Source organism: Schistocerca cancellata, chromosome 7 (genome assembly GCF_023864275.1).
Source record: "Schistocerca cancellata isolate TAMUIC-IGC-003103 chromosome 7, iqSchCanc2.1, whole genome shotgun sequence".
NCBI lineage: Eukaryota > Metazoa > Arthropoda > Insecta > Orthoptera > Acrididae > Schistocerca > Schistocerca cancellata.
The window spans coordinates 371231279-371247417 of NC_064632.1; the positions used below are offsets into that span (position 1 = coordinate 371231279).

The window sequence follows — 16139 nt, forward strand, 5'->3', positions numbered from 1 at the left end:
TCGCTGATGTTCCACTTCTCGCAGCCATCGTGGATTTTCCATTGCCCAATAGTGCATATTATGCCAGTTTACGTTACCGCTGTTGGTGAATGATGCTTCGTTGCTAAATAGAACGTGTGCAAAAAATCTGTCATCGTCCCGTAATTTCTCTTGTTCCCAGTGGCAGAACTGTGCTTGCCGTTCAAAGTCATCGCCATGCAATTCCTGGTACATAGAAATATGGTACGGGTGCAATCATTGTTGATGTAGCATTCTCAACACTGACATTTTTGAGATTCCCGATTCTCGCACAATTTGTCTGCTACTGATGTGTGGATTAGCCACGACAGCAGCTAAAACACCTACTTGGGCATTATCATTTGTTGCAGGTCATGGTTGACATTTCACATGTGGCTGAACACTTCCTGTTTCTTTAAACAATGTAACTATCCGGTGAATGGTCTGGACACTTGGATGATGTCATCCAGGATACCGAGCAGCATACATAGCACATGCTCGTTGGGCATTCTGATCACAATAGCCATACATCAACACGATATCGACCTTTTTCCGCAATTGGTAAACGGTCCATTTTAACACAGGTAATGTATCACGAAGCAAATACCGTCTGCACTGGCGGAATGTTACATGATACCACATTCTTATACGTTTGTGACTATTACAGTGCCATCTATCACAATGCGAAAAAAGTGGTCCAACTAAAACATTCATAATTCTTTATGTACTACATGAATATGTAATAAAAATTGGGGGTTCCTATTTTAAAAAAGGCAGTTGATATCCTTTTGACCTATGGCAGCGCCATCTAGTGGGTCAACCATAGGGCCATCTGGTTTCCCCATTCAAGCTAGTGAGCTATTTGGCCCGGTCACTATCAATGGTCCACGCTGTAGTCATAGGATACTACATATTTTCATTTTGTGAAGTGCAAAATTTTACAATTCTGAACATTTATAACATGTTGCCAGTCTCTGCACCACACTGAAATCTTATCAAGATTTGACTATATATTTATACAGTTTCTTTCAGATAGTACTTCATTACAGATAACGGCAATATCTACGAAAACTTTTATTTTACTTTTAACATGTGCAAGGTCATTAATATACAACATGAACAGCAAGGCTCAGAACACACTTCCATGGGGCACACCTGAAGTTACTTCTACATCTGATGATGGCTCTCCATCCAAGATAGCATACTGTGTCCTCCCTACCAAAAAGTCCTCAATCCAGTCACAAATTTCACTTGATATCCCATATGACCGAAGTTTTGATAATAAACATAGGTGCAGTATTGAGTCAACTGCTTTTTGGAATACAAAAATTACTTCGTCTGTCTGGTTGCCTTAATCCAAAACTTTCATTATGTCATGTGAGAAAAGAGCGAGTTGGATTTCACATAATCAATCTTTTCGAAATCCATGCTGATTGTCATTGAGGAGGTCATTCTGTTCAAGTTACCTAATTATGTTTGAGATCAGAATATGTTCTAAGAATCTACAAGAAGTCAGTGTCAAGGGTGTTGGACAGTAGCTTGTGGATCACTTCTACTACCCTTCTTGTAGACAAGTGTGACCTGTGCCTTTTTCCAATAACTGGTCATGGTTTTTTGTGCAAGGGATGTACAATAGATTATAATTAGTAGAAGGGCTAACTTAGTTGCAAATTCAGTGTATAATCTGGCAGAGATTCTATTGGGACTTGGAGCTTTGTTCAATTTTTTAACAGTTTCAGCTCTTTTTCAACACCACTGACACTGATACTTATTTCATTCATTCATCCATCCCTCAATTTCAGTTCCTGTCTGATTTGCTGGGGTCTCAGCACTAACTTTGGTGCCAATAACAGCCTTTAGGTATGATCAGGATTTGATTGGGTTCTGTGAAAGACCACTTGACAATATTCTACTGTGGTAGTCATTGAACGTTCCATCCAGCATCTCTGTATCTGTAGCCCTGTGCTTTGTTTTACACCTGTTATGCAGTAATCGCTGTTTATTTAGAAGTTTCTTTACAGTGACTGTGTACCATGGAGGTTCCCTTCCAGTATACCATGGAGGTTCCCTTCCATTATGAACTGTTCTACTGGTACTTGTCAATCCAGTACATGGTCAACTTTCTTTTAAACTTGAGCCTGCCCTGTGCCGAAAGTTTCAGTTTCCTCATTGAGTTATGACTATACTGATTTTTTTATCTTGTTTACTGAACATTTATATATTTCTGCCTGTTTTATTTGTCCTTTGTACTTTGGTAATCATTGTTGCCACAATGGCATTGTGGTCGCTGATACTAATTTCGATGTGGACATGCCCAGAAAGGTCAGGTCTATTTGTTGACATTAGATCCAATATATTTCCATCATGAATGGGGTTCCTAACTATCTGTTGTCTAGGTGGTTTTCAGAGAAGGTATTGAGTAAAGTTTCACAGGATGTCTTATCATGCCAGCTACTAACAAGACTGTAATTTTCCCAATTAATTTTCGGATGATTGAAGTCTCCATCAATGATTACAGTATGATTGGGCAACTTAAATACAAGTGAACTGAGGTTTTCTCTAAAGTTTTCACTTACATCAGGGGATGAGTCTGATGGGTGATAGAAGGATCCAATTATCATTTCATTCCCACTCCTGATACTCAGTCTTGCCCATACAGTCTTACACGCAGCTTCAGTTTCTAATTCGGTGGATTTGCATTTCTTGTCTACTGTGACAAATACACCACCTCCATTTCCCATTTGCCTGTCCTTTCGATATACACTTAACTTTTTCCCAAAAATCTCATAGCTATCAATTTTAGGTTTCAACCAGCTTTCTATACCTAGCATCAAGCATAAAGGGATGAAGGTGGTCTGCAATAATTTTCACATAGTTCACAACTGTAATGGTGCATTCAGTTACTACCATAGGTCCCACGGAAGCCCAGGTGAATGTCTCCCAAAGCACAATATTGCCCCCACTGGTGTATGTGTTGCAGTGCTTGTATCTAGCAGCTATTTGCCTGAATGATGGTGTATTTGGACACAACCATTGACTTGGTGTAATAAAAAAACTTATTTCAAACAAACAGGTGACACATTTCAGTTCATCAGCGGTCCAATCTCAATGATCCCATGCCACTGCCATTGTAATTGACATTGTTGTTGGGTCAGCATGGGAACACAGAAGGGTTGTCAGCTGCAGAGCCCCATGTTCAACAGTGTACTCTGAATGATGTGCTTAGAAACACTTGCACCTAGATCAGCATTGTACTCTTGTCATCTGATCTGCAACAGATTGTTGTCTTTCATGCTTTGCAGAGTGGGAAACCTTGTGATCTATGTATGTAATGAGGCAAGGATGTCCGTCATCTTGTTGGCTAATTTTGTTATCACCATTTTCTGGAGGAACAGCATGTAGGGGATGGCTGTTGATATTTCAGGGGAGTTTTAATTATCAGCACCTTCCACCAAAGTATCTGCATTGAGCTGTTGGACAAATTTTATTGTTTGACCAGAAGACCAGAACACATTACTCTGTTTTACTTTTTGAAAGATGACTGAAACTGATTGCTTGGCTTAGTGAATGTTCAAAATAATCATGTGCCCCATTAGGTCACAGAATTGAGTGATGTTGACAGTCTTAAGTTAGCTTGGAAGATATATCAAATGATATGGATGGTTTCCTTGGAATGTGGTAAACATTGAGACCCCTGTCTTGTCCTGATGCCATGAGAGGAAGTCTTAGCTGCCAATACTAGTGAGCATCTTGGGGAGAATGATGTGAGACGGGGAAGACCTCAGCAAGCATTTTCATTGGTTGAAGGTTCATTCAGATGCTTGGATTCAGTCATATTGAACTCTCTTTTTCTGTAAATGTTGTAGGGGTTGTGAAAGGTGAGAATCTGCTGTCAAGAACTGGGAGTAACAGTTGATTGGGAAGGTAGTCTGTGGCAGCTGTATTTTGATCTGTTTGCTTGTTCTCCTCTTTGCGCAGCTAACATCCCAGATATTCAATTTCTTTCTGAAAAAACCTGCACTTCGCTAATTGTCACCACAATCTCGCTTTATGAGGTTGCAGAGAAGATGCTGTGTTCTCCTCCAGCAAGTTTAGTGAAAGGAAACAGAACTATCCCCATAAGCTACCAAAAATCAAGAGTGTGGAGAGAGCACAAGTTGCTCAAAACCATGGATCCAGTGTCTCCTTGGAAAAGGATGTCAGGATTGGAAATGCCAAGAGCAAGAAGCAATTTCTGCAGTAGACGATTGCCCAATTGGGCAACAGACTTTACCATGTGTATGGTTCCATGCTGGAGGATTGTAGAGAGGTGCCCGAATCCAACACCTTCTCAGCATGTGCAGCACACACAGCACTATGGATAGTCATCTAAGGAATGAAAGATAATGCATTTTGAGTTTGGTGGTAAGAGGCCTCTATACCCAATAACAGGGTGCAACTGGAGGTTCAGATGTTGTGAATGTGTCTAACATTACTTGAATCAGAACACTGCTCATGTCTGATTTACTCCATGTGGGTGGAGCCCACTATGATGCCTCGACCACCATAACTTGCATCTTGTCATGAGAGGTTCATTAGGTTCCTGAGTGATTTAGGAGTGTGTGAAACACAAGATGTCCTCTGATGATAGGTTATCCATTTTTAATGCAGCCGATTGTAAATATCTCCATATCTGGAGCCAGCTGAACAACAATGTTGATGCCGCTAATCAATGAGTCAGCATACAGTGTGTTGCATCCTGGGTTTGTGGATGCGATGCAAGTACACGTGACTGTCTTTCTTAGTGTCTTTAAAAGGTGACTTGGTTGGCAGACGAATGTGAGTATGTACTGCCAAGTAGGGTCAAGGCTCCAGTTATGGCCACTACCCCACTTATGGCCACTTTTACGAAATTAGTGAATTTTTAAGCTTCTTTAGAATACCAGCCGATATTACAATAGCTTATTATAAACAACATGAAACGTGCTGTTCAGTTAGATATAGAAGCATTTCTTTCTTTGTTCTTGTTTGGAATCATAATTTGTGAAAAGGTCTGTCCTGAAGAAATTAAGTTTCATTTAGTTTTTTCTAAGAAGCACATAATCAATTTTTCATACTCTATATAGTTAAATAAAACATCAGAAGAGATCTTATCTTTTGGGAGGTAATGTTGAGGATTATAGTTTCATTTCTTACAAGTTAAATGTGGCCATTAACAGATTCAAATTCAATCTTGGTTCCCTGTTATGACCATGCTTGTGCCCATAAACAGAGACGCATATGTGTCATGTATTGTCCACTCTTGAAACTTTAAACAAAACATCTATAATACAGATTTGGTCTGCTCTCTAAGTATGCTAATTTTATTTAAGTAGGCTTATTTAAAATACTTCTGCTATTTTTATATCAAGATAAACCTAATAAATAGTCTTGCCTCAGCATCTCATATTAATTTAGCTGTCCTTGTAACATAGTACAATATGCAACATGAATTATGAAAATATAATGTTTTTTAACCCAAGATTTTTGATTCAGCCAAAGAATAAGAAATTTCAGTATTCTCCCACCAAAGTTAAAAATGCACTAGAAGCTGTTGTTGAGGGAATGAAGGTTGCTACTGGAAGTGAGTTTTACAATGCTCCAAGAACATTAAAAATTAAAATTTGTGGTTTATCTTCATTAGAATGTAATGGGGTCAACATTCTGTCTTGGGGAGGTGGGGTGGCGTGGGGGGTGGGACAGGGGTGTTGATGGACTTGGTTCTGGACTGTTCCAACAGGAAGTTTGCAGTTGCTAAAGAAAATCTGTACCTATTTACGCAAAAAGGCAGATTTGTGAAGTTCTAAGGCTGTACTGCATACTACCAACCTGGAAACAAAGTGATGTCATGGTTCTCTTAAGAGGCACAAAGTTTTGTCACAAAAATATGCTGATTGTGGCACTAAAGGTTCTATTGCAGGGGATAAGAAATTGGTTCCAGGAAGTAAGTGAAACTCAGAATGATAAGTCAAATGACTGTAATAGAGTTTTGAATGTGGATGAAATCTCTCTCTCTCTCTCTCTCTCTCTCTCTCTCTCTCTCTTTTCCTAAGATGGAACTAATCATAATTTCCCAACTCAATTGCTATAACTTTTTTCTACTTTGTTTGTTTTCTTATGTGCTTCAGTAAGAACAAATTACTTTCTAGCCGTTTGATGCTGTAATTATTTGAGCCCCAGTCTTATAATAATATTCAGTAGCGAGTGTGGGGAAATGGCTGGTCATAGCTAGAGTTAATGTGACCAAAACTGGGGAAATACACCATTTCATATTCAGTATCTTTTTTTATTTTGTTCCTACAGAGTTGTAATGTACAGACTTTGAAACAACAGATACAATTTCTTGAAGTAGTCTGTAAACTTCTTTCCTATAGTAAACATATAATCTGTCTTGAATTTTCCATAAGGTGGCCATAAGTGGTGCCTCAAACTCAAACCCATACTGAGGCCTGAACTGATTGGCCTTACTATAAGTTTGTCTACTAGTAATTGGAAGAACTTGTGTAACAACTTTGTCTGCTGCTGCTGTTTTTGCTGCTGCTGCTTCTGTTCCAGAAGGCTAGTCAGTACAGATGCTATTATGTTGGATAACTTCCTTTTGTTATCATCATCAGTGCTGTGGCTGCGAGGCAGCAGCATCTTAGAGGGAGGGGGGAAAACCGACTTGAGGCGGAACCTGAGCAGACATGGATGTTGATGGGAAGAACAAATGGCAAGTGTCGTAGACAAGATAAGTGAATGACAAGCAAACAGAATCCTAAGAATGACCAGGCGAGAAACCAAGATGATGTGATAATGTAGTATAGACACTCTGGTGTGACTGTAGCTATGTGTGACAGAAGCGAATATCAAACTGATAGATTGCTGGTAATGTAGCCATATTTATCTCAGCCACATTGAGAGCTATTACTCAGAGCATATATGTGAGTGGTGGTATCTTGTCATTGCAGTGCTTTACAGGCACTGCTGCCAACTATCGGGTGTCTCTGTCCATTTCTTTTAGCAGTTACTCAGATCCATTGGGCTGAAGTACCATAGCTACTTTCTTGTTCGAGCATTACCTGAATTTTTGTATGTGATCTTTTAATATGCTAATGAAACTTATGAAGCTCAGCTTCTCCAGGTGGCCAAATGACAAAGTTGTCATTCACGTACCACAGCCAAAAGCAATTGCTAGTGATATTGGTATGATAGGCTGAGTGTGATGACACACAACAGCTTCCCCAGTCACTGCTGTGACTGTCTAAACAAACAGTACATGCAGAACTGGTGTCATTACTCCTCAACTAATAGCAGAAAAATGTGACCACCCCCCCCCCCCCCCCAAAGCTTATCACCAGTTCATAGTGCACCAACAATTTCCAGGAAACTGTGTAAGTCCAGAATAATCTGCCTTGTATCCCATCCCTTTCTGGTAATTCAACTAGATTTTAGATCCAATAATGTCTAATAAATTTGATCTCCAGTTTTGGTATGGTTATAAATAGAAGTACCCAATCCCCTTCAAAATTAGCCTATGCCCTCCTGCTGCAACAAGGCCAAAATGCAGGTTCTATTAGTATTTTAGCATTTTAAATGTTTTATAAGACGATGTAACAGTTTACTCAGAAAAATTTAAATGATATTGATACTAGCCATAGGAGCCTACATATTTGTGTAAATTGAAATGTCAGTTAACATAAACCCATCAGAAACTATTAATTTATAGTTATTGAAATTTCAAAAATAGTATGATTTTGGCACACACATTAACCATCTTTACTAGGCTGTCTAATCTTTGATGTGAAGTGCTGATTTTGTGCAGAACTAAAATACTGTTGGCTGACAGTTTTAATTTGTAGAAGTTAGTTTGCTTACTGCTGTACAGAAGTAGACTGTGTTTGACAGAAACAGAAACACATACATTATGTTTACAAAAAATTAAAGAGAACACTGCATGCCCTGGACACATTGGTATAGCTTTGTATCTTGTTTGAATTATGGGCGAATGATCATTATGCAACTAATGTTTATATAAAATGGGCGAATCTTTATTGCGATTTGGAGTTTATCATTTGTGTAACAGGGTAGCCTAAAGCAGAAAAAATCTAGAATAGAGCAGTATACTTCTTTACAGAAGACTTTAAAAAATATTTTGGTACAGTGATAAAAGGCAAACATAGTTTTCTTCAAAGTGAAGTGAAATAGTTTGAAAACGTTCATTGACAGCCAAAATAAACAGTGATTTTTGCAATTTTCCTGCGAGATTCAATATAGAATCATTTTTTGGGCTTGCATTTGGAATATCGGCATCTGCTGTGAATCTTACAACCATCATCAAGGCAAGGTAATGTCTGATTTCTGAGAATCGTAACTTGATGGCCAAAACCATATGATTCACAGTTATATTTTTGAGTAATATGCGCATACATCACAGGTATCTGGAAATATAGTTGGCCCAACAGTGCCAGTCTTCATCGTCATCATCATCATCATCATCATCATCAGTGTTCTGCCAAAAGGCAGGTTTTCACATGGTAGTTTTCCATCCTGTCTGGCCTTCTGCCATCCTCTTCAGATCAGCATAATTTCCTGTTCCTTTTATGTCTATGTCACCTATCATCTTGTATCTCCTTCTTCCTCTCAGTCTTCTCCCACAAACCAGTCCTTCCAAAGCATGTGCTGGCAAGCACTGCCTTCTCAATGAATGTCCCAACCAGTTCTCTTTCCTTTCTCTTATAACCTTCAGCAGACATCTTCTCTCACCGACCCTTTCCAATACTCTTTCATTACTCACTCTTTCCATCCAGCTTATCCTCTCCATTCTCCACATCCACATCTCAAATGCTTCTAACCTTTTTTCGTCCTCTATTCTCAGTGTCCATTTTTCTGGCCCATATAGTGCCACACTCCAGACAAAACATTTGCCAAGCCTGTTCCTTAGACCTTTATCAAATTTGCCACATAACAGTCTCCTCTTTCTGTTGAATGCCTCTTTTGCTATGGCAATTCAAGTTTTCACCTCTTGGTGACATCTCAAGTCTTCAGTTATTGTGCTTCCAAGATATTTAAATGCACTTACTTGGTTAAAGATAGCTTTTCCTATTTTAATATTAGATAGTCTGCGTCTTGTACTGATGACCATACTCTTAGTTTTGCTGTGTTTATTTGCATCCCATATTCCACACAAGCTTCATTCAGATATTTCAGCAAGTTATTCACTGCGTGCTCACTTTCTGCCACTAATACCTTGTCATCAACAAATATTATATATTGTATTCTCTTTCCACCAATACATATTCTTCTTTTCCCATCTAAGTCTTTCGCAATAATCTCTTTAAGGTATGTGTTAAATAACGGTGTGAAAAGCAACAACCTTGTCTAACACCTCGTCCAATGCTGCTTCCTTCTGACATTTCATTTCCAATCTTTATCCTTACTTTCTGGTGTAAATATAGATTCTATATCAGTCGTCTCTCTTTCCAGTCTACTCCTTTCCTCTTCAAAATATCAATCAGCTTGTTCCACTGAACTCTGTCAAAAGCCTATTCTAAATCTATAAAAACAGCACAGATTTATCTACCTTTTCTCATTTATCTTCCTGCTATAGTTCTTAACAGGCCCATAATATTTCTTTTTCCTTTTCCTCTTCTGAATCTGAACTGCTCCTCTGCAATCCCTCTATCCAGCTTGCCATATAGTCCTCTATTCATCACTTTAGCTGCATGAGAAATTAGACTGATGGTCCTATGCTGTTCATGTTTTTTAGTGTTTCTCTTTTTCTCTATTGGTATCATAACTGTTGCAAGGAAGTCCTCAATCCGTTCCCCTTTGTCACAAGTCTCATTACAGAGGTATACTATTTCTTTTCTTGCCTTGTTTCCATGGCTCTTCAACAATTGTGCTGGCAAATCATCAATTCCACATGCCTTCCTATTCTTCATTTCCTTCAGCACCTTTTCTGCTTCTGCTTCCAAGATGGTGAATCCCTTTCCATCTTCTGGCACATGTTGCTCCCCTTCAACCTTAATTTCCCTTTTTGTTTCATCCCCCTTATACAGACATTCAATATATTCTTGCCATCTGTTTAAAACCTCCTGTGGTTTTTCTGCTAGAGTACCATCAGCTCTTTCTATTTCCATGTTATTCTTCTTTCTTTTACATTCAAAAACTATCTCACTAGCCAGTCCATATATCATTTCATACTTTCCCTCTTTCTGCATTTTCTCTAGTTTGTTGCATTTCTGTTACATCCATTTTTCGCTGGCTTCTTCAGCTTCTCTTCATAATTCACTGTTCAGGTTCCTGTACCGCTTTTTGCCTTCTTCAGTTTCTAAATTTTTTCACTTTCTCCACTCTTCCATCTTTTTCAACATGTTTTCTGTTATCCATTATTTCCTGCTACTTTGGGATACTCCTAGTACTTCTTTGGCAGAGTCCATAGGTCCTTCCCTCATTTTTATGCATTTGTCCTTAACACTTCCATCAACACTACCTCTTTCCCATTTTTCCATAAATCTGTTTCCCAAATCTAATGCTTTCCCTACCTTTTTGTGCATTTCTACATTTTGTCTTTCTTTTGCTTTACCTCTCCAGACTTTTTGTCAACTTCACTAGTATATCTCCCACTACGAGGTTGTGGTCTGAACTTATATCCACTTCTGGGTAAGCTTTGGCATTCTTCAAACAGTTCCTAAACCTTTTTTGTATCAGAATGTAGTCCAACTGCTATTTTCCCTATTCAAATTTAATACCCATGTGTAACGTCTCCTTTTGTGGTGTTCAAATAATGTGTTACCCACTGCTAATGAATTTTCTTTACAGAAACTAATTAGTCATTCACCTCTCTCATTTCTTATTCCTAATCCAAATTTTCCTACAGTTTCTTCATCTCTTCCCTCATCCACCACTGCATTCCAGTCCCCCATGGTGATATTGCAGGCATTTCTATTTTCTTTCTCGATGAGTTCTTGTATTTTCTCATAATATTCTTCCACTTCCCCACCTCTATGATGGCTGGTTGGCATATATACCTGTATTAACACCAAATCTTTTGAACTACCCTTCAGTCCTATCATAATCAGTCTTCCATCAATATATTGTACTTTCATTACCTTATTTTTCATCTTTTGCCCTATCAATATTCCCACTCCATTTTCACCACTCTTGATTTGCCGTGAGTAAAAGAGCTTATAATCTTCACTTTCTATCTCCCCATTCTCTCCCCATCTCATTTCAAACCAAGGGCATCTGATTTGTTCCTTTTCATCTCCTGTTTTTCATTCTCTGGCTTTCCTGCTTGCAGTGGTGTCCTCACTTTCCATGTTCCTATCCTTATCTTTCCTTCCTTCATTTTCCCTTTCTTCCTTTCAGATATGTCTATTCTCAATGTGTCCCCCTCCTGGAGATCTGATTGATAGGAAGTTTTAACTCCGGAATCTTTCACATAGAGAGACATACCATGTAGTGCTAGGAAATGTAATGTGATAGTTTCGCATTACTTTCCACATAGGCAGTAGGTTGCACAGCCTAAAATCATCCACCACAGTTGCTACTTGTACTCTTTGTACCCAAAAAGAAAACGTGCATCTTCCACCAGCTTCACCATCCGGGAGACTCTTTGTCTGCTGTCACTGCCGTTGAGGTCTTATACAAATAACAGGAAATGACAGGAAAAGGACATAGTGAGGACAGGTTTGGGATAGGAAAGGGAGAGTGATAGGCTGTTGTGGGACATGTTTTGTCTGGCTCATCTCCTCTGGCCTGTCCGGCTTTGGTGACCCTTCTGATAGCTAAGCTACTGCTGGCATAGCCCTCCAGATCCAGAGCACCCAAACTTCCTTGCTCGCATGGACAGTGCTACATTAAGGTGGCGTCCCCTGAGGAGAAACAATGCCAATAACAAATAAAATTTATATATTAAAGACAGAAATATTAGAAGTCTACATTTTAAACAAATATAGAGTTGCTGCAAATTCATGATGATGCCTAGCAGTTACGTTGTTAATCATTGAATTGCAGGTAGGTGTCAGAATGCTAGGCATCAAATATTCAGAACAAAAATTCCTATGGGAAGACGAGAAATAAAAGTCTGGAATGAAGGTAAGCAGTCAGTGCTGAGCAGTTGACGGTCGTGGAGTTCGTAACACGTGCTTTGTTCTCCACCACCGCCTACCAGCATGGTATTGGATCTGAAGATGGTCAGTAACTGACCGAAACAGGTAACCACAGAAATAAAGGTTTCTTGCAGCTGAGACTATTTATCTTCATTTTAAAGTACTAAGAAAAAAAGTGCTGTTCTCCGTGAGAAATGTTCTCAAAAATTACAAATAAAAGTTTCCCTTGATTTGTTGAGATGGGAGCACTCATCTCGGTTGAGCAGGTTCCCTGCCAATCATACTTCCACAACTACTTTGACCACAGAATCTTAATAGGATGGGGCTGTGACCAATATCTTAACTTTTTTGTAATCTGTGAAATGGCAACTGGAAGGCAGCTGTGTTGTTTTTCAATACAGAGTAGTACAGTGCATATAGTTTGCCTTATATAAACTGGCAGGAAATTCCATCCATAGATTCCTGCCTTTCATAAAAAGCAGATTATCTTTCACAGATCCCAGAAAAGCTGGGGCACTCATTTGATTGGTTTGAAGTGGTGCCTCCACATACAACCAATGTCCTCAACTATTTGCAGGATATATTCCTCACTCTATCTTCTTGTACAGTCTTGGGCCTGGGTGGTTCCCTCTAGTACCATGGATATAATTCCATGATGTCTTAACATTTGTCCTATCATCCTGTCCGTTCTTCTAATCAGTGTTTTCCATGTGTTTCTTTGACAGTTCTCCAAAGAACTCATTCATTTCTTATCTTATTGGGTCACTTGATTTCAGGCATACTTCTGCAATACCACATCTTAAATGCTTCAGTTCTCTTCTTTTCCATTTTCCCCAACAGTCCATGATACACATTCATACAATGATGTGCTCCAAATGTACACTCCCAGAAATTTCTTAAACAAATTAAAGCATGTGTTTGATACTAGTAGACTTGTGTAAGCAAGGAATTTCACTACTTTGCTAGAATTGTTAAACTGTAATGCAGATTATTAATTTGATTAAAGAGTAATCAAGTGATGTGTTGTTGCAGGAGCTGAAAGAAGCATGCAAGGTAAGTTACTTAAGCAAGAAAATAACATGACATAATTTTCTCATACATTCATGAGAACTTCATTTTATCAGAAAACAGGCAACTGTTGCTGCCCAGAAAAGCTATGGAACCCATAGTAAAGAGAGCTAAACCTTGACAACTTCTTTAGAGTAATGACTGTACAAGGATGAGTTCAATTATATTCAATGGAACTTTAAACTATTTATGATATTCAGAGTAATTGTCATTTAAGCAATATGTGTGGGAAAATGAGAGTGAACCTTAATAAATATTGCTGTTACCTGATTAATCACCTAAATTTATAGTTACGTCATTGTTTGTTTTCCTTTGCATCTCATGAAGTATATTCCATTATTGATTTGTGTTGTAGGATGCATAAAGTTACATTTGGTAGGGTATTGTGCTCTCAAGTGTGTCCTTTTCCTGACTGTACTGAAAATTTACTTATTATCTTTCATACATTTAAGACTTATGTTTCAGTAATGGTGTACTGTGGAACATTGAAAATTGTGGAACATGAAAAACATTTTCCTGTTTTTATAAGGTATATTACACAATAATGGATTACTAACAAAGAGATAGAGGGGCTGCCCACTACTTACCTCAGCTCAGTACAGCCGATAGTTAGACAAAACAGAACAGAAAATTTACATTCCTAGCTTTCGGAACTTTGTTCCTTCATCAGGGAGGAGAGATGGGAGAAAAGGGAAAAGGGAAAGTGGATTCAGTCACTCACAACCCAGGTTATGAAGCAACAGGGAAAGGTAAACAGGGAAGGTATCAAGGATGGAGGCATAGTTGTCAGAGGGAAGCCAAAGATATTCAATAATGGATTTTACTTTGTTTTAAACTCACAGTCTGTACTAAGAAGACTGGGCAGAGGAGGATAACCAGCCCTATGTTGTAGATAGCTTTTAACAGTAATTTGGAACTATTTCCAATTTATCTAGAATGGTAAGAATCTAACCAGGAGATACAGTGAAATCAAGGTTCATACTTTTATATCAGTCATGGTTGATTACTTTGTTATCTTTTCCTGTTGTCTTTCCTTGAAAAGATCCTCAGTTATGTACTAGTAAGTTTTTTCCCAAAAAAACTTTATACATGTGAGAAGAATAAATTCTTGGTTGTGAAAACCAGTTCTGAAGTCTGTTGGTTTTTCTATTAGCCTTGGTATCAGATTGTGGGTTATTTGTTGTTAATCATCTTTTTCATCGTTATTTCATGTTAACTTTGTGCAGTCTCTGTCAAGCAGAAAGATATATCATTAGAACAAAGCTACCAGAAAAATTTGCAGTCCCATATGGAATAGAATCAACACATCTGTATCACAGCTTCTTACTCAGCTGCATGATCTAACCAAGGCTATGATGTAACATAGTTGTTTCTGAATTCTCTTCACCATGGTGGGAGAAGGGGTTGGGTCTGTGTGAAGAAGGAGAATATGGAAAGGGTTAATTTTTTGTTCACATGGACATTGATGGAAAAATAAGTAAGTTGTCTCTAAAGGCCTCCAAATTATCACTTATTACGCAATTATAAGAAACATTTTCCCTTCATTAACTGATGAATTGTGGAAAAAATTGCCACACCCTGATTTTGTAGAATGTTTTTATACCGTAGTCAACTGACATTAATCTGCTATACTGTTTTTGTGGTTAACAATGGTGTAAATGAACAAAATTCATTTATCATAAAAAATACTACTTTAAAAAAATAAAAAAATCTATTTTTATTTAACTTGCTTTACCTGTGGTCTTAAACTTATCTTTATCACAATTTTACAGTCTTTTGAGAAGGTGTTGGTACAAAACATACAAATAGGCCTTTCTCCGAGCCTGACAGAAGCAATAAGAACAATACCAAGATGGCGACTGATACAGGGTGCATTTCCTCATGTCATGCACTGTGCTGCATCATTGCTCCACAACAGGTAAGACTGTTTGTTTAAATATAATTTTAACTGCTCTGTGAAACTAGGTGGTTTATAGTACCTGGCAAAGAAAATCAGATGTTGGATTGAATTGTATGAAAATACAGTTGTTGAAACTGCAGCAGTCTTGGCAATAATGTGCAACAGTACATCATTTTATACAGACGGTGTCTCTATCAAATGCTTTCATTGTCTCCCTTGACCTGGCACCTTGAAGAACCTTTCCTTCTCATTCCAGTGCTTATCTCTTTCACACATATTCCTTTGTGATTAGTTTCCTTTTGTTGCTGGCAAACTAAAGAAACTCACTTAACTGTTGCATGTAGTGCAGTAGGTGTGATTTTTACATATGCAGTCACTATTTTAATTATTTCCAAATATTAAAAATATTATGTACTTTTTATCACTTTGTGTTTGGTTATTTGTTTTGCATGCTACCAAATTAATAACAATTAATTATATGGCAATAAATGTCAAAAGAAAAGGTACTGGAGCTAATGAAACATTATTATGCTGTTGTAAGTAACCCTGTGATGAAACCCAGATGACCACATGATGCCGACTGGTTGCTGTGCCATCATCTGCCACATGCCATCATTTATATGTAGTATGGAGGACCAAGGGACCAGCTTACTGCTCTTCTGCCTGTTCTCAGTTTTACAGACTTGGAGCCACTATTTCTCATTCAAGTAGCTTATCAGTTGGCCTCAAAAGGCTGAGTACTCCGTCTCCCAGTCCACCCACCAGCACCAGGAATTGAACCCTGCTCTTTTGTGTGGCAGTCAGACATGCTGATCACTCAGCTAGAGAGACAGACTTATTTTGTAGCCATGTGTTCATTAATATGTAGCTGTGTTCATGTTATTCTTCCCTTCAAATCTCAGTTATATCATGCCATATATATGCAAATAATCTGTGCCATCAAATAATCTTCACACCATAATTTTAGGGGGTGGGGGGATTGGCTGTAATTTGTGTTTTATTGACGAAGAAATTATTCCAATGTGAAGATTATGTTAGTTGTCATTTTCATCATCACCACT

General features: G+C 38.3%; 1 protein-coding gene across 1 annotated transcript in view; it reads left to right on the forward strand.

Annotated features, from left to right (window-relative positions):
• LOC126092046 (protein unc-80 homolog) overlaps positions 1 to 16139 on the forward strand; it is a 1190994-nt gene that overhangs the window by 288150 nt on the left and 886705 nt on the right. The window contains exons 5-6 of the mRNA XM_049907452.1: positions 13143 to 13163; positions 14951 to 15096. Of these exons, the coding sequence (XP_049763409.1) occupies positions 13143 to 13163; positions 14951 to 15096 (167 nt within the window). The remainder of the gene's footprint in view (positions 1 to 13142; positions 13164 to 14950; positions 15097 to 16139) is intronic.